Below are 22,044 nucleotides of genomic sequence, written 5' to 3'. Positions count from 1 at the left end.
GTAAAACAGCAGTGTTAAGTGGTAAAACATCTCCTTCCAGCAAATTTCCCTTCAGGTCTTGAAAGTAAAAGCATCTCATTCTCATTTGAATAGAACAATCCAGAGTGAGTCAGACTGCTGTGGCTTTTACGCATTTATACTCCTACATTAAAAAGCACAATGGGAGAAAGCATGAAATCCTGTACCTATTGAGGTCTCACTCCTCAAAAAAAAAAACAGCAACAGCAATAATTGTAGGACAAATAATTTATTTTGTAATCTGAAGATCACTGATATGAAGGGGACAAGAATTTTTTTTTTTGTCCATTTAGAGCCGAGCACAACAAAGATCATGTAAGCTCTCAACTCACTCTTCAAAACTTCAAAACACACAAACTAAAGTTCACGCTTTTAAAAGTACTCTGTTCATTGAGTCTAGGAGACAGCGTAAATTAAATAAAATATCAGACAAGTCCACAGGACAAAAACAAATATGTAAAGCAAACCACAAACAGTTCAACCATCTATGCAGTACAGGAAGGGGACTTACAAGACCCACTTACTGCTTTGTTTGTTAGCAAAGAAAGACATTCAGAAAAAGGATACATGTCAAAAGTTGTGTGTCTTGTCATGGAGGGGAAGTCACACTCTTAAGTTCACTTAAAAAAAATAGATATTTATATAGGATTTACAATCACTTCCTTGTTTGCAAATAAAACTGAATGAGACATACCATACTCTGATAAACTCATTTCTTTGTTTTTCCAAATGAAACTTTTATAAAACCATTTACAAAAAAAAAATAAAAATGACTAAAATAACTAAAGCCTAAATTAATAACAACTTACACAAATACAATTTACATCTCTTATATACAGATCATTAATGGCACACTAATTTTAGGAATCAGTAGACCTTTCCCCCCAAAGAAACATCTTCTCTTTAAGATGAGATTTAATTAACGTCGTCTGTCACACTTGTTTAATCGTCTAACAGCACTTTATTCCAATCTTCCACTGATCTAAACTGCTTCTTCATCTTGGCGCAGACGTTGCTTTCGCAGTGACTTGCAGTAGTCCATCCCATCAAAAAAAAAAAAAAAAAAAAAAAAAAAAGCATAGAACAAAGAAAAATCCCTTTAATTCATACAGGGGTGTCACCGTCACACAGTGCAATATTCTAAAGGCGAATGAAACAAGGTGTAGGTACTGCGCGCTTAAAGGGTAGTAAAATGCACTGCAGTCACATTTCTCTAAAGCTATGATGAGTGTAAACCACATTGTAGGATAGTATACCTGAAGAAAAATTGCAACACAGGCTAAAAAAAAAAAATTGTGCTGTAGTGTTCAAATCCTGGATTTAGTGGTGACCACCCCTCTTAATATTGCATTCTACCAACATTCATTTCATATCTAAACAGCTGACGACAACCGTTAACTCCATTAGAAAAATGTAATGAAGCACTGTGATAAATAACTTCTCATACACGTTGTTCCCCACTCCTGCCATCTACATGAATGTCCTCTATTGACGATCTTTACAGTTGATCACTATTAAGCAGAAATAACTCCGGTCGCAAATGTATGCAAGTGCAATTGCACCTCTAATAAAACTCCACAAGGGGCGACTGTCAGTTAACTGGTCGAACACTGCACACATTCACTTCCACACAAAATTATAAATGAGAGGCTAATAAACAATCACATTATATGTACATACTTACAACAACAACAAAACAAAACAAAAAGAACAGGAACAAAAATAAGTTATTCTTTCATACAATACCTGTTGGCAATCTGCTTATGCAAATTAAAGACCAATTACAATAGTCATGGATACAGCCCACAGGCAAGCTAATGGTGCTGTCACGAGAGGGAACACTTCACTCTCTAAGAGCCATACTCTTATGATGGCATTCCTCTAATACAAGAGAACTACAGTAACAAAGCCAAATACAACGGCAGGGCTCTGGAAGGCTGTGGGCTTCATTTTGGAGCTACACCCCATCTATTACATCCTTATATAGCAGCTGGTGCAAACAGCATCCACAGTCTTCATCCCCGCCCATCACCCTGATGGTACTGTCCACACAAAGATTATCTGCAGGGCTTTGGTTTCCTTTAATACAAACACCCTACTCAGCTTCCCCGCACTGTCCCACTGGAAAGCAAACCCCAGAATTCGAAGACCAGATCAAAAGCAAGGTTGGGAAGGCATAGGAACAGAAGCTCATGTGTGTGCAGAGGGCCCTAATGGACGGTCTTATTCTCTAACCTCAGCATAACGGCTCTCTGGTACATGCTCACTTGGGGGAAAGGTCCTGGAGAGGGGTGAAGGGAGAGTTGCTGGAGGAGGGTGACACTCCTTCCATCTTAGCAGGAGAGCCTGAGGAGGAGCCAACACTGCTGAGGCTCCCATCAAGCAGATCTGGAGAAATACTAGTAGGAGAGAGAATCCAATTAAGGTTTATAAAAGACCACAGTAACAACATACCATACATAAGACCTCAATGATACCAGGGTCAGAGAGCTATTAGGTACAAATAAAAGGTCTACGTTTACAAGCTTTTAATCAGGAAACTTGCACTTCTAAGGATGTGCATAAGTGCTCATGCTCAAGTACCACTAAACGTTAGAAGTGCCAGTATTCTACACTTGAAATCACTATTTGGATATTCGGCACATATAGTCACAGGAAGATGGAGAAAATAGAGGCCAAAGAGGCAAAAAAAACAAACAAACTGATTTTATGTTTTAACATAACTGTAAAATGTGAGTTTTGCTCATATTTGTGAGTATATTATACTTTGCTACTCCAGAACAGAGCCTCAAAGTATGGAGAATGCCAGGGACGCATTTTCAGGGACATGCGGGGCCAGAGATAGCATGGCCAATACTGCTACAGATTTGAGACTTTGAAATTAATGAGAATCCATAATTATGATAACAAACTCCCTGGTCACTTTATTAGGCACAACTGCTTTGTACCTACACTCTTTGTCCATTTTATCAGGTCCACTTAGAATATAGGTACACTTTGTAGTTCTGCAATTACAGACCACAGTCCATGCGTTTCTAACAAATTATGCAAACAGATGGACTACAACCTGTAACTGTAGTTGTAAAACCACAAAGTGCTCCTATATAGTAAGTGGACCAACGTCAATGTTTCAGGAGACTTTCACAATATAGATCAATCTTGAATTTTGGCCCACTCAACTTTGTAGAATTGTTTTAATTCAGCCACACTGGAGGGTTTCCGAGCATGAACCGCCTTTTTAAGGTCATGCAACAGCATCTCAATCGGATTCAGGTCAAGACTTTGACTAGGCCACTCCAAAGTCTTAATTTTGTTTTTCTTAAGCCATTCAGAGATGAACTAGCTGGTGTGTTTTGGATCACTGTCCTGCTGCAGAATCCAAGTGCACTTCAGCTTGAGTAGTGCTCCAATTTACCACAATAAATAAGACATAGTTCCCCACAAAAAGCAGTATACTTGCTACAAAAAAACAGCCCATTTATCAATTTAAACGCATATCAAGTACACCTACAAATCCTAATGTTTTCTTTAGATATTATAATGGATCATGGAACTGTACAAATGTTACTTTTTTTTGGACAGAAACAATATACAGCTGCTAGCATTAACTCACCAGGAGCTGAGTTCTGGTAGGTGGGATGTCTCTGTGGACAGCATGGTGGTGGTACCTTGGAAGAGTCTCTTGGGCTGGCTCTCTGGTTCCATCTCACCTGAAACTTCCAACAAACACACCAAAGGTCATTTCACACCCTTGTGTACATAATCATCTGTGAGACTTAATACATCATCATCTACAACTTTTATCCCTCAATGGTGGTACTATGCGGTGCTTTTTTTTTTTTTTTTTTTTTTTTTTTTTAATATGGGGGTGGGGTGTTTTGTCCATGATCCCTTACCTTTACGTTTGATAGGGCCCAAGATGCTGGGCCTGATGCAGTTAATAGGACTCTGACTTCTCCTGCTGAGGAAATGTAGAAATAGCTGAAATTCATTGAGCACTTCCAAATCACACCAAAACAGTTTTTAGTAGCAAATAAGATCACAGGATCTCACCTAAAGCGACGTGTTGGACTGGGGATAGGGCTAGGATTTAGACCATTACTGCTCACCAAGATTTGCAGAGATGGAGAGAAGCACTGCTGCTCAGTGAGCAAAAAGAAAGAATATTAACATTTTATCCTAAACCTACTGCATTCAAAATGTTGGAATGCAGGAAAATGTGTGCTTGGCTCCGGTGAATAAAACAAAATATACAAACCTTCTTCCCAATTCCTCTAGTGGGAGATGGAGCTGGAGACACAGGCACAAAATCTATACGTTTTGGGGATGACGATGAGGACTTCTCAAAGTCATTGTCACTCTGGTAGAGAAAAAACACACCAATTTACCAGCGTTATCCCTTGAAATATAACTAGTTTAATGTTGGAGTACTATACTACCAACACAGTCTGTTCTTGGAAGACTGGTGGCCCTGTTAACTCCATGACATTTACTTTAGCATGCTGTATCTTGTATGTCCACAATCTCATCAGTGGCGAGAGGTGGAAGTCTTGTGGCTGTAAAGCCACCACATGCAAAGTCTTCAATCAGTCAATAATACCTTGCATAGTATTATACAGCTCAACAAGCAAATTAACATGTGGGTGTCGGTCCCTGAAGAATGTCAAAAGTACATTTCTTTTGTGAGGCATGAATACATATGAAAAGCCTTACCAGACTAAGACTCTCTTCCCATGACTGGCTCATTTGCATGGCCGCCTGTACTTCCCTAGTTGTAAAAGAAGGTCAAAAGACAAACACAGGTTGTCGATTTTAAGTTCAAGTGAGAGCAAGCAAAAGATACACCTAAAATGTTTGCTATTCAGCATAAACAGAATATCAACATTTGGGCTTTGAAAACAGAAGAGGAAACTTATAGTCTAAAGATCAATGGTCAAAGCACAGTTTGTCTTGCTTTGTTTGCTTTATTGTGTGCATGTTGCATTAAGCAAGTATGAAAACTGTTAATCACTTTACAATAACAAAAGGATCTGTAGAGCCACTTATTTACCGCTCATGAGCCGTTTCCCTGTTCATCACATCAACCCCCTCCTCCTACAAAGAAACAAAGCATTCCTACCGTTGCTTAAGCAGAACAATTAAAAGGACACCACTCAACTGAAACTCCTGTATTATACAATATTCTGCATAAGCAAGACTAATTACGTTACTGCACTTATGCAATTATGAATAAAGAGTTTGAATTCAAAGTATAAGAATGACTTGACGTTCATGTTTGTACTTATTTTTCCACAATGATAGGCATTTTACCTGTTTGATCCTTTGAAGTCTTGTGCTAGGAACTCGAACCGGGGAGGATGGGACCTGAATCAAATGTTACACAATTAAGAAGCAAAACCAGGCTGCATTTCACAGTAATTTAATGTTTTTTGCAACAATCGAATTCCAGCAACCACTGCACAGCATGCTATGTACCATATTGGGTCGATTAACAAGTGTTGTGCTGTTTCTCCTGCTGCGTAGAACCTCTCTTTGGAAAACCTGAGAGCCGTCACTGAAAAAGAGGAGTATGCGCACATTATTATCACACAATAGAAGTTAATGCAACTGCATTCGGCATGTCTTTACTTTATCAATGTATGAGTTTTATACTACCAACACAGTCTGTGCTTCAAAGACTGGTGGCCCTGTTGACTAAGTTTTTTCTAGCATGACTGTGAACCCATATTCCAGCATGCAGAATATAGCTGTAACAGTCATGCATGCACAAGGTATCCTGTGTGTGCTCTAGAGAAAGCGCCCAAAACAAAAGTCGTTATACTAGCAAGGCATTTAAAATAAAGTCATGCAAGGAACTTAAGACTAGTAATAAACCTTAAGCCATTTATCATAGGCTCGCTGTTGGATCTCCTCAGGTGTCCGTCGCTCTGAACAAGAGCGGAGGGGATGTCGAGGTCCAGCTCCATCTTCTCCTGTGACATTATTCCTTGATTGTTCATTGTAGCTACCGTCGTCCTATCACGATTCATCTACCAGAACGCTACATCTTTGGACGTCGTGTGGAGGCCAAACCAGGTCGATGGTCGACGTCGGGCTTAGGAGCTCATCTCGTAGCACTCAGTGAGAGAAGACCGCTTGTGCGCTTTTGACGTTCAGAACCGAAAGAAACTTTTAGCTACATGCATGGCTAACACATCAATCAGAGCAGGCTAAAGCAAGACTTCGCGTCCGCACACTAAGGCACGCAGGTTACCCATCCTTAAACTCCGAGACTAAACGCGTCTGCGCCACCCCTAACTCGCTGGCTAAACGCTAGCTGGCTAGCTGTGTGCCTCGTTAGCTTAGCTCGACACCCCGCCGTCAGACTAACAACAAGCCCGGTCAACACAGAATGGCTGGAAATCTCCAACAAGTCTCCATGCAGGAGTTGTTGTGGGTAGCACTCGAACAGAATACAACCTCCGAGAACTAAACCCCGAACCCGTTTTCTCTCAAGACGCCACAGCCAATACTAATTAAGCGACGAAATAACGATATCTCGCCTATGAGGCGCAGCAACGCTCAGCTGGCCATCACCGCGAAGGGAAACTAGCCTTCTAGCTAATTAGCCTGCTAGATGCGCTATCCGTGATGCGCTGCTGCTGATGCGCTAACCTGAGAAAAGCTAAACCGCCGAATGAGGTGTAAACCGAGCCGACGGCCAGCTGCCGTCCGACGGCTCCTATTTCCCCGGTTCCCTGCGTGGACTCTAAGTTAACTGAGCGGATAATTTAGACTCGGCAACCATTTCACTCAAAGTTGTGTTTATCAATCCTTGAACGCTGCAGTGAACCTCCAGCCTCAACCAAGCTTTCCCGCCCCTTCTGCTTCTAACCGGTGACTGACAGCGGCGAGAGCCAATCAGATCACCTCGTACTTTTTTCAAACGGAGACCAAGGAGGGAGTGGCCAATGAAAACGCACCGTGTTTTCAGCTTCCTGGAGACGTTAGGGTTCGACGTCACGTTGTACCGCCCCCCTCGGCCCGAAGAGACACACATGCGTGTGTTGAGTTCTTTGTTGGTGGAGTTACCATGCAACTCATTTACCGAAACACACGAAATGAGAGAAATACAAACTTCATCGAAATATTTTCACCGAAACGGGGAGATACGTCGAAAACGCTGCTGTGTTCTCGTTGATCTTTAGACAGTCCCGGGCGTGGACAGAACTCGTTTAGCTCCTGTTCTGTACAGGCCTGCCTGTATTCAGCACAGTAAACCCAGCTGCTAGGCTACATGAAGTTACAGCAAAGATACCCTACGACTAGGAACATACGAAAGCACTTTCTGATGTCACTGTTGTTGTTATGCTTTACATTGCATGCTCATAATGTTTTAAAGCTAAAGAAACACCACACTGAAAAAGACATGTTCCAGGCTGGGTTCTGAGGCCTTACCTTTCCTGCAGTACACACCCTCCCTTTCCAGCCTCTCCTCTGCTACTGGCTTAGTTCTCACACTCCTGTAACTTCAAGGCTAGAACCACCAAACAATTTTCACAATATGCTTGCATTTCTGTGTTTATTTCATTATTTTTCATGAACCTGTATTTCCAATCGCAAAAAAACTGGAACAAAACTATTTTGTTTTTGTTCTTAGTCCTCCTGTTCTTTTAACACCCCCAATTCTCATTTGACTGCCATTTATTCTTGAAGCTGAAGAGGTTTATGCTATGACTGCTCAAAGGCCCTAATCCTGTTTTTAGCCCACTTTCTTCCCCAGTATTTACCTTTGCTGCCATTTTAAACTGCTGATTCATCGATTTATATGCAGTTCTTTCCCTTGTAACAATGAAATAAGCTAATATGCTAGCAACAGTCAATAATCAAGCAGTCTTTTCATCCCAGTACAGGAGCAGTTATTTTTAAATGTCTTCTCATTGTCTGCACTTGTAGTTTTCAAAGAGATGTTTAAGTATTTGTTTGTTTATAATATGTTCAGGGTCTTCTAAAAGTGTTCCTTGTTTTTTCTGTTTACACAGTGCAATTCTAATTTCTCTCCCTTTATTTACTACTATGTAAAGCTATATAAAAAGAACCTCAACTAAATTTAGTTTGAGGCTGATGGCTTCAGATGAACCTCAGTGAGGTCAATTATTAAAGGCTTTTGGCTCAGTGAAGCTTAACACCCTTTTGTCAAACACATTTTGCACATTTGTCCTTCTTAGGAATATTCATCACCCTAAGTAAATCAAAATGACCTACTATGGCTAAAAAAGGGCACAAGGAACAGAATTGACTTTATATCCATTGAACCTGATCTATTGGTCCTCTAGGCCTGGTCTAGCTAAAATAAAAACAAACATTTTTATGTCCTGTGGTAGAATTCAGTAACTGTACAATAAATGTAAGGTAGGGATGGGCAACAACTTTAAGATACTTTCAAAATACACTGTCTGCCTCATTTTGTATTTATTGCTTGTTTCAAAAACTATGAAAACAATGTTTATATTAAATGTTTCACATATTACATAAAATAAATCCAATTAACCAGGCATAATTAAGCTATCTTAATAATGCAACATGCAGTAGGTAGTAATAACAGTAATAGTAATAACAATGTCTGCAATATGCTCAGAATAACTTTACATATCTCAGAGTAACTTTATATAGCTGTTATGGCCTGACATGTGGTGGGGTCATAACAGTCCACCCCCACTAAAATCAGCCTTACTTCACAAAGACAAACATGCTATGCAGATGTAATATCACATTGCACCAGTTGTAATTCATAAGTTATTAGCTGCTGAATTTATATATCCTTCTGAATTTCGAGTACATAATACACAGTTGAGAAGATCTTGTCCGTGTGTTGCCTTTACCTTTTTCCATCCCTGTATCTCACAAAAAACCTTACACAACACCCTGTCTCTCCCACATTAGCCCAGCTTTGCATAATATAACCCCTACACAGAGCTCACAGGCTTATGCGTAATGGAAGAGTCACATGTTTATGCACAGCTCGCTTCACGGCCTGCTGTCTGGCAGCAGACAAAGTTTCTTTTCTGTGCTCCTAATGAGAGACACAAGTTATTGAGCCCGGAGATTGTGAGGTCGTTACTCAGGTCAGGCGATGCTAATGCAGGCTTGTGCCCCAGCGAAGGGAATTCACTGGGCAAGGGGAATCCCCTAAAAGATGGCACACTTTATTTCTCTGATCATTGTACTTGGATAAAAGCATGGAAAACATATCCCTAAAAGCTGTCCAACTGATATTTTACTACTGGGCTGATTTGAATATACACCTTTACTTCTTTGGATGTCTCCAGCAACTCATAGTGATTGTTTTCTTTGTGACTGAGCAATTTTGCATCAGGGCCCTTTGCAGAAAGCAGCCCATAGTAACACTGCAAAGGCAGAAATGTGGTGTGTCAGACATGCATACAGAAGAGAAAGGGGGAAATTGCAGTGTGTAAGTCTAGCAAGTCAAGAAAATTCCATTAATATGAATTATTTTTGTATTAATTACAAAAAGATCCAGAGTATTACTACAGGGCTTTCTACAAGAATTTTGTTCAGGCAATTGCTATAGTTGCTATATTTATAATTATAGATTACAGCACTATGCCAGGATTATACATGGGTATATATATGTGTGTGTGTGCGTGTGTGTGTGTATGTGAGTGCGTGTGTGTGTATGTGTGTGTGTGTGTGTGTGTGCAATAACTAGCAATGGTCGGAAAGTGTGTATATTAAAAATTGGGGGAAAACCAGCTTGTAAGATTAGACTAAAAAGTGTAATCACATTACGAACAAAAGGTCCATCCACCACCACATCTCCCAGCCTCGTCTGTGAAGCGCTGTCCTCTGTGAAGCTGATCGTGCCACGCCGCTGCTGCACTCCTCCTCCTTCAGCGCTCCCACAAAGCTTTGCAGGAGACCGTACAATGAAATTTCGTACTTTTTTTCACGTTTCGGCGCCATTTTCGATTGGACTGGAGGTAAGTTCTGGGATTTTCGAGGCAATATTTTTCGTGATTTTTTCCCTCAGTCTCACGCTGTCAGTTTACTTTCGTTCAACAGCTTCTGCCGCCTCTGCCCGCCCGAATAAACCGGGTTTAAGTTTTGCTACAGCGTGTCAGAGAGCATTAGCCTGTCAGCTCAGCTTTTTACGCTTCGGACACTTTAACTTTGCTTGAAAACGGGAGCCGGAGCGAAAAAACTAAACTTCTTAAAAGCTTTCTTTTAGCACGACTTGTAAGTGAGGACACACAAATCCGCGACTTTATACAGCAAAACAGTATTTATCTTATGTTTTACGTCGTTTCCCGTAACGCGTCTTCCCATGAAAGTTGTTTTTTTCTGTCACTGTAGGCTAACGCCAGTCAGCGGAGCTGTAGCCTATAGGGGCCATATTAGGGACCATCTTGATGAGTTCGGTTACTAATCGGTGTCCAGCGTTTGTCTCTCACTAATCTGTGAAAACAGGTCTGTTTGCGTCCAGTCTGAACATTTATTCAGTAAATAACTGGAGACATCCTGCTGAGTTTACAGTAATGTTCATTGATTTGTCAGCCCCGGCATGTACAGGCATGTTGGACATGTTAAGTCTGCGGGTGGTTCATGGCCATTTTCATGGAAATGCCACCGAGATAGGAAAAGAAATAAATTACAGTGTTAATCATACAGTTTGTGGACGATAGATACTTTTTCCACACTCGTTGCTAAAAACCGGCCCTTGTTAAATGTGTCTTTGAACGCACATCAGGCGTGTGAGGTAAGTCCAGTTTAGTTCCTTGTCTGTTTATTGCACAATGTGGTTATATTGTTTGGTAAGATGTTGCAGGAACAGCAGCACCACAGCTCGCTTTGACGTTTAGAAACGAGGATATGTTTGGTCATGTCCCACTTCAGACTTCTCCTGCGTCGTCAGTCCTTCACTCGTTTCTGCTTACGCACGTATAACTGCGTTTATTTCAGCCGCCATGAGCGATTAAAATAATTCAAACTAAATTAATCTGAGTAAAAATAACAGTAATTCAAGTACATGTACTTGTACGTGAAAGTACACATACACACAAGTGTACCTAATAATAGTGTTAAATACCAACTAGTATGGATGTATTTACACTGTCATTGAAATTATTACTATTATTGCTAACAGATTTTTGTATTTATTTTCAAGGAACCTTTTTACATCGACCAAAAAGTCTAAGGGCTGTCTCAGCCAGTCCGAGGCCTGTCTCAAAGGTAAAGCCTCTCAGTTGCCCTCTGCTGCTCCTTCAGCCCCCTATAGGGGGCGCTCAAACTTCACTCAAGTTTTTAAGGTTCGCTGATTTCCTGCATTTCTAATTATACAGGGTTCAGTGTTTTTAGTTAGCGTAATTAAAGAGAAATTCCACCGATTTTTCTGAATGTGTGCATATTTAAATGGTTAAGATGTAAACAAGTTTATTCAAAATGATTGGAAATGCGTCCTCGTAGTGAAACCTGCTGAGTCAGTTGTTCAGAGTGGGGGTGATGGGAACCAGACATATCAACTGTTCAGTACAGTCATCAGGTCCCTCACAAAAAGGTGCTTCATGAAATGTTTATTTTCATGATTCATGAATATGCCTGATTCCTGGTTTACAATAGTTCTGATATCAGATTTAGGCCTTAAAACTTTCCTCCCCCATTCATGGTAAAGAGATACATGCAGGGTGTTGTAAGGCAAAATAATACACAAAGAAAACTTTTTGTACCACTTTTTTGTTAATGTACCATGATTTGACTTTGATCAACATTACATATAAATACCCGACACTTGTCGGTTCACTGGCTAGTAAATAAATAGGCTACATTTGTACTGTCCATACACATTTGTGACCCCTGGTTCCAATCACTACCAGAGAATCTACTACAGTCAAAATGTCTCCATATATGGTTTGTCCACCAGAATCATTCCAACTCTGTTTCAGAGCAGTGCAGATGTTGAGATTAAAAAAATGGACCATTTGTTCCACAAATATTCTCAAGTTTAAGACCTACTGTTTTGTGAAATAAATATTTCTCAAACAGCTTAAAACAGTTTGTTTTGCTTTTAAGTAATTTATTCTTGAATACTGAATGTCAACTGATGTGTATAAAGAATTAAAACTGGTTTTAGTAGCATCGTCACCCTTTTTGACTTTGCTGCATTTAGACAGCGTTAAATGAGTTCTGCACGGAAGATTGGAGTTTGTCTAAGGAATGAGGAGCCTGAATGTGTGCATGTTAGAGTCTTTGTGCATGTTGGATGTTTTTTTTTTGCTGGTAGCTTTACTAGCAGCACGTCATGATTTGTAGTGGTAATGGAGATGCAGATCATGAAGAGCTGCTGGTACAACTCTAGCATCCTCCTTCATCTGACCAGCTTGGCACCATTTTGGTAATGTGCACCGTGGAGGATGCATCTGTGAGCCATGTTATAGCAGCACGTCAATACTGGAGTTGACAGTTTTGGTATCCAGTGTTTCTGTTCTGCTCTAGTAAGGCCTGTCAGCACATACTGTTTTGAACCCAGGGCTCAACAAGTTTTCAGTGCTGTTTTAGTTTCAAGAGGACAAAGAAAATATTATGTGTTCTATTCAGTATGCTGAACAGTGATAAACCTAAATAAAAGTCATTAAACAAATGTTTTCAGATCACGGTAGTGTGAAATACATTTATATGTCATGCTTTTTTTTTAAGTGAAGAGTAAACACTCAAACTATACACTGACATACTGTAACTTTTATACAGTCATATACATAAATATAGCCACCCCTGGTCACGTTATAGGTTATGCTAATACTCAAAGTGAGACAAAGTACACCACCTCCACAGAGAACATACTGCTACACATTCTAATCCACAGTTACAGATTATTTGCTAAATTGACAATGGATAAAAATTTTAAAAAGTGTCCTGTGTAAAAGTTGTGGTACATTTAATATTTTTCCAAATAATTAAAGTCACCAAATAAAGAGAAATCTTCCACTGAAATGGGCAGAAAATGCTATATTCAAGTTTGTTCCCTGCAGAGGATGTAATCTTAATTTCATGTAGAAGATCAACAGAATGTAATTTGACCAGGGGTTCTCAAACGTCTACACATGACTGATCAGGACCCATCAAAATGGGGCACTAGTGTTTGTGATAGACATCAAGTGTTCATGTGTCAGATGCATCAATAAGAGTAGTAGACTCACAAAAGAGATCCAGAAAGGGAATCAGGGTTGACTGCATTTCAGCACCACCATGTACCATCTGTGCACCATATGACCTGGTCAGCAATACTACAGCTGTGAGTCAGTTACAAGTGCTTTACTTTTAAGATAAACTGAGTGTTGAAAAACACATGCTCCTTGTAATCCATCTGAAATCCAATTTAAGACAAATACCAGAAATTACATTCAATGCAGTACATTTTTAATGTGATATCTTAAAGTCACTCTTATACAGTGGTCCACTTCATGATGAAATAACCTACCCCATATGTTGCGTCAGAATTGGGACGGCTGTTTGAAAACAGCATTAAAGATCTACACTTTAATTTAAAAAACCCCAGGGGGGGGGGGGGGGGGCAACTTTCGTCCTGGAAGGCCAAAGTCCAGCAGTTTCTTGATTTCTTTGCTCAAATGCACCTTTGATTCTGCTGATCAGTTAAGTAACAGGTTTAGTAGACACTGGAGCAAACTGGTGGACTCCAGCACACTAGAGCCAAAGCTCATCCCCCTTCACAAGAAAAGGTTTTAAATAATCAATTTTAGGACCTAGATATGCACTCCGTGCCTAGCATACTGACCTATAAGGCTAATTTACAAGCGGTAAATGTGTAGAATAAGTTGCCTTCAGTTAATCCGTTCTTGTGTTAGAGCAAGTGTATGGGTATGATTGTTATTGTGGCTATATGACTTGGCATATAAGGCACCATAACATCCACCCCCCTTCATGTAAAATTGTCAAAAACACAGAAGCAGCAGGAATGCTCCTAAATGGCAATAAACAGACATCATAAAAGCAGGTAAAATGATTGGATTTACAGTTACTGAAACAAAATTCTGTTCATTAGTTGGACAACTGAGATGTTCTGTATCAACTACTTAAATAAATGTTAAGTACTTTTGCATATATCTCAGAATCCTACTGGTAAAAGATGCATGTTCATTAAATTCAGTTGTGCAAATCATGATGTACTATAAAATCTTTTACTCAGTAACTGATTTTGCTCGCTGTGCAAATACATGGGATTGATCCTATTAAGCAGGATATAATTCCAATTTTTTTGGTTAGATTCCACCTAATTTTGCTGAATTAAATATTTAACATGGCATCTGGCAATATTTTCAGCAAATACAAATGTAATAAATTAAACATTTATCAGCCCTCACGCTAACATTTACAATCAGTGATATTTAATCCAAATGCATGCATTTTTGATTCAGCTGTGAAATGTGTGTTAGCCAGTGGGCTAAAGGAAGGATGAGCAAATCTGAGGTATTCTATGAGCACACACTCTCTGCACCTCACCAGATACCCTGAGAGGAGGACCTGTATCTGTGGTGAGCTGCACTCGTGAAAATTACAAACCAGATATAAAATGAACATCAATAAAAATGATACACAGCTAAAAGGGGGAGGCGCAGGCCACCTCACGCTTTGTACTTCTCTTTTCCCGTTTCGCTGATGACGCAGATGTGCTGCAAGACGAAGCATGAGAGACTGTTAGCATGCTAGTCAGCAGGTGAAGTGAATTTTACATTTCCTTATCAAATGGATACTTACATTTAAATCTCTAAAGTACTCGTTGTAATCTAGCGCATATCCCACCACAAATTTGTCCGGTACCTCAAATCCTACAACTAGAAAAAAGGAACAAGTTAGAGAAAAGCATCAGGTCAAATAATGACTATCAGTGGTCCAGTTGGGTTTGATACATGACTTTGAATGCAACCAGGTGTCTACGTACCATTTCAACAAATTAGAACAAAACATTGGGTACCAGTTTATCTAATAAAAGGCTCTGTCCTAATGTTGCTGAGCACCAGTTTATCTTTTTGAGCACCAGTTTATTACTACCAGAGTTAATATTTTAGCTCATGTTTTGGCAGAAATCCTCTGTCTAAAATCACAGTAGAACTGCTGTTGGGACGAAACCTTGCATCTTTTTATTTTTTTGGGACATAATTTAAAAATGCCAGCTGACCTTTTTAATTGTATAAAACTTTATGATGGGTAGAGCAATGGAAACAGTCCAAAATTTCTTGCAATAAAATGTTTTTACGTTAACTTACAGTAAAAGTTGCAAATGTTTATATGTTCTCCTGTAAAATTATTTTAGAGATCAAGTATTGTCCCAACACTGCAGATACGTGTATTAGGGACTTTATATACACGCACAATAACTTCATGCATAAAACAAGCGAATTTGCATACATCTGATTCTTTACACCTCTTATTAGTGTTATATTTATGTGGAGCACAAATTAGGCACAATTTATAACACCTTTAAAAATTTCAATTGGTAAAAAAAAGAATTTAAAGAATTGGTTAACTCACAGTCTGGCCTGTAGCCAACACTCCTTGGTGTCCTCTTCACAAGCAAACTTTAAGAACAACAAAATACCAAATTAATAGATAGATTAACGGTCATGGTAATCTATTAATGTCAAGTAGTTATTCAAGGAGTTATTCAACAGCAACCATTGGCCTTCTCTTATTGCAACTATTTAATCACAAACTACATGTGTAAGTATTTAAGGCAGAATTGTGACCAGTTTATTATTTACAAACAGCATTGGTCAGAAAATGGCAGCTCAATCTCATATATTCCCCACTGAATATTCTTCAAACTCGAACATACACTACAGTCCAAAAGTTTGGAATCGCACAGATATAATAAATCACAGATATGACATAACAGATGTCTATGTTAGAATGTTTATTCAATAGGTTTTTCAGGAGAAGTTAATAAATTCTTAATAAATGTACTGTAATTATGTTTAGTAACTCATTTACCTATTTATTATCTTCCTTACATTATACCTTTATACAGCTTTGTCAATTTAGAGACATCTACAGCTCTGTTAATCATGCGTCTTCCAACAAAATGTCAAATTATTGAGACCAGTGAATCCAAACTTTTGAACATTAGTCTATATAAAAAAATAATACTAATAAATTAATAAAGCTGTCCTAAGAAGGCATAAGATGATCAAAAATGTAACCTCAAAGTAAATGCAGTACACAAACAGGCTTTTCATGTTCCCTTTATCTCTCCGTACCTGGCTACCTTGACCATTTTTGGATTGTACTGCTTGAGGAGCTCCAACAGCGTCTTCATTGTCTTTCCGGTATCAATGATGTCCTTAAACACAAAATGAATGCTATTAAGGACAAATACATTTTGAAAATTTAAGACATCTTAAGCTAATTTGAGTATTTTAGGAAGAAAAAAATTCAAAATCATACCTCCACAATCAAGACATTCTGCAATAAAACATGGAAAAGAAAATGGAAAAACCAACATGAGCACTTTTGGCTGTTTTTCACCATTTCTTGATCGTAATTTGCTCTTGTGAACTGATTCTCTTTGACGCTGGAAAAAGATTACTGAATTCAATGCATTAACTTGCCCAGTAAAGGACAAATATTTTTTAAAAATGCAGCACAATTTTTTTTTTCTCCAAGTTGGATACTTGCCTTCCCTGTGAGTGTGGACAGATCATCTCCACCAATCACCTTAATCTCACCCGTAGACTGGTCATTCTGTAATCCCAAATTTAAAAATTTTTTTAAAAATAGAGCAATCACATTTGTGTTTGTGTTGATGTCAATTCAGTAACTGCAACCAACACAGATGAATCTCAATTAAAAACAAACAAACAAAAAAAAGTGAAAGAGTTCTTTTACTTGGTAGCTCTTGAGGCGTATGAAGTCCACAGTCATTGGAATGGAGCGGTCACTATTGCGGTTAAGGGCTTTGATGTAGTCTAGCAGGTCTGCGAAGAACTTGTAACCTCCTTTGAGTACACAGAGGGCCACAATATGGTGGCCACCCATGTCCTTCATGATCTCCCTGGCCAGCCGCTCAGTCCTGCAGAGATTAGGTCAGAAAGGGGCTACTTATCAGTTTCCACTGCTCTACAGACAACACATTTTACATAAGCAAAGGTCATTTAATCTCATATCTGAAAACCCTCTTCGAGCCCTCCATGCCTGAGATAAGAGGTTTGGCAAGGTTCAAGAGGAGGGAATACACGGTTAAGAGAAGGGGTTTGCCTCATACCTGTCCAAGATGAGCCCATGAGGAATATAGACACGTTCCAGGTCAGCAGCATAGTGCTTTGGTATGCAGAAGAGATCCAGGTCATAACCTTGCTCCTCATCACTGATCTGAAATGCACAATTTATATCTAGTTAATAACAGTAATAGTAGACTGATTGCAAATGGTGCACAGAAGGATTAACATGGATATAACATGGTAAAAGTCGCTTGTAGACTAATTAAAAACAGCTGAAAGGGGGCATTTTTCCCCAATGGGCAGAGCGGTAGTTATAAATCCGCGATTAAGCATTTCATCATTTCCCTTGCCAAGTCAACCGCACCATGCCCGAGTACACATAGGGAATTTGGTTACCCTTATTGCTGGGTTACCAAGCTTGTTGAAATGTATGGGTGGAACAAGGACAAACCACTGCCAGTATGGCTGTATGTTACTTCACACATGAAACAAAAACATCAATAAAAAGGTAAGTCAGAGCTTGAAGCACGTCCATCATTGCTCCTGTTAGTGTTTACTTTTAGTACTAGATTTGCATGAAATCATTTGACCACATAAGCTCAAATAAGAAGTCTGCCTACTTTCACAGATCTGTTATGTGATGGGAAAGGGACACAGGTACTCGACCAGGTATGGCTAGTTTTGGGTTCGGATAACTCTACCGTCATGCTCAGCGGGAGAACACCACTAGTGTCACTCAAGTCTTTTTTCATTTAAGCTATACATTAGTCTCTTCGACAGTAATCTGAACTTGAGCTTATGCAGCCCCTTCCTACTAAAGAATAACTGGGAATAAGGTTGTAATAAGTTATTCCATTAACTGTTAACCGTTGACCATTAAATAATTTGTTTAACCAATGCTTTTGGTTAAGAAGAACATTCATTTTTATTGTACATCATTTCCAGTTAACAGGTCCTATTTGAATAGGTCGGTGTTTCGTTTAAATTGAAGATTTTTTAAACCCTTAAATGGCCAGCTGACAAGCCCAAAGTTTTATTATGCACTACCATTACCTGAGAATACAACCAGTTTACTTTGAAGTCCCTGTAGTTACTGAATAATAAGCCTGGGATTTTAATGGGTTAAACTGTATATATGAGGCATCTGGTTCCATTAGATAGGCCAACTAAAAAACAACAACAAAAAAAACTGCCACTAAAAATAGTGGTGTTAAGAAGCATTATTCAGGAAGACATTTGTCTACAATGATATCTAAAACAAAAGAATTTTTTAACATGTTCAACAGAAAACGTGATGCATGATGATGAGTAAGTCGGTCAGAGAAAGACAAGGTAGGCAGTGACTGCTTTCAAGGGCTGCTGTGGTACACTGCACTAATGTTTTAACTTGAGCTACTGAAAACTTTACAACTTTAAAATATAGACCTTTCAGTATCCCATAATTGTAAACTGCAGTCACATTGTCTACTTATTAGTTTTTGGTCATATAATTATGAGTGTATTATAGTCTCAGCCTCTTGGTTTAAACAAAACAACTTGCTCTTTTCAGACAGTTTCAGAAAGCTACTTCACACTCACAATTTTGTATACTTCACACTGATTGTATATAATTGGACACCATGGCTCCATCAGCTGTCGGTGTGGCATTCTGAAGCTAAAAGTTGGCCAAAATGCAAGTCCTCATCTTCTGCTGTAGATGAAAACCGGGGCCAGCAGAGGCAGCATGCACACCTATGGTGATTGAACTTGACTTCCATGTCGTCATTGAACACATCAGACAATGACAGCCCAAACAACTCTGAGCCTGAGAACTCACGATAACTCTACTGGTTAGATTCTTGGAATCTACATGTTGTATTATTTTATGCATTTTCAAAACTTGAGTCATGCCACTTCAGTCAGCCAACATTACTGTATGTACTTACTAATAAAAAGTAAGTACATACAAGTATACTCGTACATAAGGTTAACAGTACGTGATGTATTTTACAATAGCTTTCAGCCAATCGGATTTCATAGCCAGGACTACCAGTATTATAACTGAGTTTGAAAGGTCACATCCTTGATTTTAGGCTTGCCAGTTAACAGTTAACTGATAACTAATGAACTAACGGTTTAAAAAATTCACATCCTTAACTGGGACTTACAGCATGTTTGAAGGACGTGAAGTAGAGCGACACATTTTAAAGCTTCAGTCCAGTTACTGTGCTTTGAAGGAATATTTTTTTTTTGTCCAAACTAGTCCCTGTCTGTCGCATCTGCAGCATATGGTTGATTACCAGATGATTTCAGCACGTTTCCTTGTACTTAGCAAAATAAAATAAAAAACGTTGACCCAAAAACATGTGCTTATTGGCTTCTGTTATAAACTGCTGGAGTCAGCGTTTTCTTTTTTTCCTGTTCTTTTCAAAGCATGGGGAAATTACTGTCCAACATAATCAAACCATATGCTACAGATGCAGCAGAGATTAGGCTGTGAAACTGTATTCCTTAAAAAAAAATTAAAATATATTTGGAGACAGATATTGTAACAGATAAAATGTTTTTTTATAACGTCTTGTGTCTTAGTTATCTATTTTTCGGAGAACCATCAACACCGGGAATGTAAAAGACTTCCAGGGCCTAACCATTATTTGAAAAGTGAAGTATCTGGTACCTGGTTATTTCCCTTTGTCGATGTCCATCTGAACCATACAAACTTGTGTAAATACTTTGCTAGACAGCATTCTGAATGACAGCTTATGGATCATGTTGAATATAGGCTAGGCTCTCTCTCGTCTTGTGAGGTGTGTGGTTATATCTGTTCATAGTCTACTGATCATGTCTTATGGATTCCTCCTCTTCTAATATTTGACTTGGCTGCACGAAAAGCAGTGTTGAAATGAAAGAGACCAAAGGTAACAAAACAATCAATCACAGCAGTAATGGCTGGTTCCCCCAAGGGTATTTTCATGCTGTCAAGAGATGTTTCAGCAAAACAAGACGTGCTTATGGAGGCACAAGACCTTGAGAGAGATCTCAGCCTTTCTGCTGTGCAGGTGCCACTGAGACAATCTAAAAACTGAGGTTTGAAGAATGCTGTGTACTACAAACTCACTCTCCAAAGAACAAGCAAAATAAATCTAAGTGAATCTGAAGCAGCTTCAGGCCAGCACCGCAGCATGACAGCTACTGTTTTTCATTGTTTACTGTAGGGGTTGAGGAGGGGGTCCTCTTGCCTTTTAGGCCTCTGGAGTTCCCATTACACACCTCTCTTGATGTAGTATTTAACCTGGAATATAACTGACAGCTTGGGGGGAGAAAATAAGTTCTGCTTTAGCTCACATGGTTGTCACATGTTTCTACCTATAAGCTTTGTGGGAATTTTCATTTTTCCTGGTTTTATCATGTTTTACGTTTTGCCAACTGTAATTTGCTACTGTGGTCCGAAGTCCTCAAATCTAAACAGAACATTGGCATTTGTCTACAGGAAGGTCACAGTGTGACTAAGTGCAAAAACTGGGCAATGCTTGATGTCACGTTTCGTCTACTGTAAATAGTTAAACAGCAGCAACTCTGATTAGATAAAAGGGGGGAAAATATTCCAACAGCAAAGACTAAATTGTTGATGGAAACCGATGTCATTAAAAGCACATCATATCCCAAAAAAATAACACAATCCACTTCTTCTAATGTATCAACTTATGAAAATCGTATTTAACTTGTGAATACAACACTATCGAGCCCTCTTAACAGGTTCGCCACTATAAGAACAAAATATGGCAGAAAAAAGCATTTTCACTCCTTCAGACTCAAGATATTGAAGCCAAGAACTCACCACGTTCAAAGTTGAGAAACGAATCTGCACCTAAACACGTGCATTCACTAACTTGCTGTCCACATTACACCAGCTAACCTACAGCAGGCGTGACTGTACATAACCTCTAGTGAGCCCAGCAGACTGACGCTTACACAGAACTAATAGATCACCTACAGGTTGACACAATGGAGTGGAGTGGATCTATATGTGCGTGTAAGGGAAGAAATGAGGGTCCTGCTCATTCAGCGATTGAGTTAGTTTTAACCATTACAGCGGACACAGGCCCGTTATGCAGGCTGAAAATACTACAGCAGCGGCAGCGGCGGCGCGGTCTGTGTGGCACGCGTTCAAACCCTCGTGCGCTTCCCCAGGCCCTCGCGCTGTTGCTGCTACGTGCTAATTAGCTACGTCGCACCACAACACAACACAACAGACAGAAAACGTAAAGTTAGCGTCTGAACTGTTACTCCAACCTCAGAACCGCTACGGGTTTTCTATCTCTTCAGTCCCGTTTCAGACTTCCCTATAGCTCAACCAAGCCCAGAGGTGAAGCAGGTCCGCTGGGGAGCTCAGCTCAGAGTGGAGGCTCCGCGCTGCTTCACCCTGTGCTGTGAAAAACAATACATACCACAACGCAGGGGCTGGTGGTCGCCATGTCGCCGGTATCGCTTGTTTAAGAAAAACACGGCTGTCCGCTCCTCTTTCCCCGGGGGGGGATCTTTTCACCTCACGTCGATCGGCTGGACGCACTGCGCGGCTTCCGCACGTTGCTGTGGGCGTGTTTTATTGTTGCTGGAGACCCGAGACAGACCAATCAGAGCCTCACAAACCACGAAACCACGCCCACTTCAACGACGCGCCTGCGTCAGAGAACGTAGAGTGGGGCGACAGCGCCATAGAGTAGACGTGGTGGCCCACTAAAAAAACACAGCAACATCTACATGTAAATATACCTAGACTAGACCCTTTATTAGGTACACTTATCATGTATCTACACTCATG

The 22,044-nt window shown here is 39.7% G+C and overlaps 2 protein-coding genes and 2 non-coding genes across 7 annotated transcripts; all 4 read right to left on the bottom strand.

The window, feature by feature from the left end:
- Window positions 1-231: 231 nt before the first annotated feature.
- On the bottom strand, window positions 232-6,936 carry pabir2 (PABIR family member 2). Of its 4 annotated transcripts, none has more exons than XM_017707077.2 (10): window positions 5,893-6,936; window positions 5,494-5,572; window positions 5,329-5,382; window positions 5,069-5,112; window positions 4,732-4,786; window positions 4,277-4,378; window positions 4,072-4,157; window positions 3,915-3,976; window positions 3,632-3,728; window positions 232-2,417 (listed from the first exon to the last, which is right to left on the bottom strand). In XM_017707077.2, the coding sequence occupies exons 1-10, from the start codon at window positions 6,045-6,047 to the stop codon at window positions 2,282-2,284; spliced, it is 870 nt and encodes a 289-aa protein (XP_017562566.1). In that variant the 5' UTR covers window positions 6,048-6,936; the 3' UTR covers window positions 232-2,281. The 4 variants fall into 4 exon arrangements, with proteins under 4 accessions (XP_017562566.1, XP_017562565.1, XP_017562564.1 ...); XM_017707076.2 differs by having other exon boundaries at window positions 3,915-3,979; window positions 5,893-6,932; XM_017707075.2 differs by having other exon boundaries at window positions 3,632-3,734; window positions 5,893-6,921.
- Window positions 4,436-4,595, bottom strand: LOC119263951. The gene has a single exon (XR_005130664.1). It is a non-coding gene; the product is annotated as a small nucleolar RNA U109 (small nucleolar RNA).
- LOC119263952 lies at window positions 5,652-5,786 on the bottom strand. The gene has a single exon (XR_005130665.1). It is a non-coding gene; the product is annotated as a small nucleolar RNA U109 (small nucleolar RNA).
- A 6,470-nt stretch (window positions 6,937-13,406) lies between the features above and the next one.
- On the bottom strand, window positions 13,407-21,815 carry hprt1 (hypoxanthine phosphoribosyltransferase 1). Its single transcript, XM_017707024.2, has 9 exons — window positions 21,671-21,815; window positions 17,288-17,394; window positions 16,912-17,095; window positions 16,702-16,767; window positions 16,471-16,488; window positions 16,284-16,366; window positions 15,559-15,605; window positions 14,785-14,861; window positions 13,407-14,699 (listed from the first exon to the last, which is right to left on the bottom strand). Exons 1-9 carry the CDS (start codon window positions 21,695-21,697, stop codon window positions 14,652-14,654), a joined length of 657 nt encoding a protein of 218 aa, XP_017562513.1. The 5' UTR covers window positions 21,698-21,815; the 3' UTR covers window positions 13,407-14,651.
- Between the last annotated feature and the right edge of the window lie 229 nt (window positions 21,816-22,044).

This window comes from Pygocentrus nattereri, chromosome 8, assembly GCF_015220715.1.
Source record: "Pygocentrus nattereri isolate fPygNat1 chromosome 8, fPygNat1.pri, whole genome shotgun sequence".
Classification (NCBI taxonomy): domain Eukaryota; kingdom Metazoa; phylum Chordata; class Actinopteri; order Characiformes; family Serrasalmidae; genus Pygocentrus; species Pygocentrus nattereri.
Note: the sequence above shows the minus strand (reverse complement) of the source record. Positions and strands in the feature narration are given on the sequence as shown.

Excerpts from the sequence above, each read along its gene's own strand:
- pabir2 (XM_017707074.2), bottom strand. The coding sequence starts at position 6,047 with ATGAATCGTGATAGGACGACGGTAGCTACAATGAACAATCAAGGAATA. Across the intron at positions 5,113-5,328 it reads GACTTCAAAGGATCAAACAG|GAGGAGGGGGTTGATGTGAT; the intron begins GTAAAATGCCTA and ends GTTTCTTTGTAG. Across the intron at positions 3,735-3,914 it reads GGGCCCTATCAAACGTAAAG|TTTCAGGTGAGATGGAACCA; the intron begins GTAAGGGATCAT and ends GTTTGTTGGAAG.
- hprt1 (XM_017707024.2), bottom strand. The coding sequence starts at position 21,697 with ATGGCGACCACCAGCCCCTGCGTTGTG. Across the intron at positions 16,768-16,911 it reads TACGCCTCAAGAGCTACCAA|AATGACCAGTCTACGGGTGA; the intron begins GTAAAAGAACTC and ends TTGGGATTACAG. Across the intron at positions 14,862-15,558 it reads TGTTGGCTACAGGCCAGACT|TTGTAGGATTTGAGGTACCG; the intron begins GTGAGTTAACCA and ends CCTTTTTTCTAG.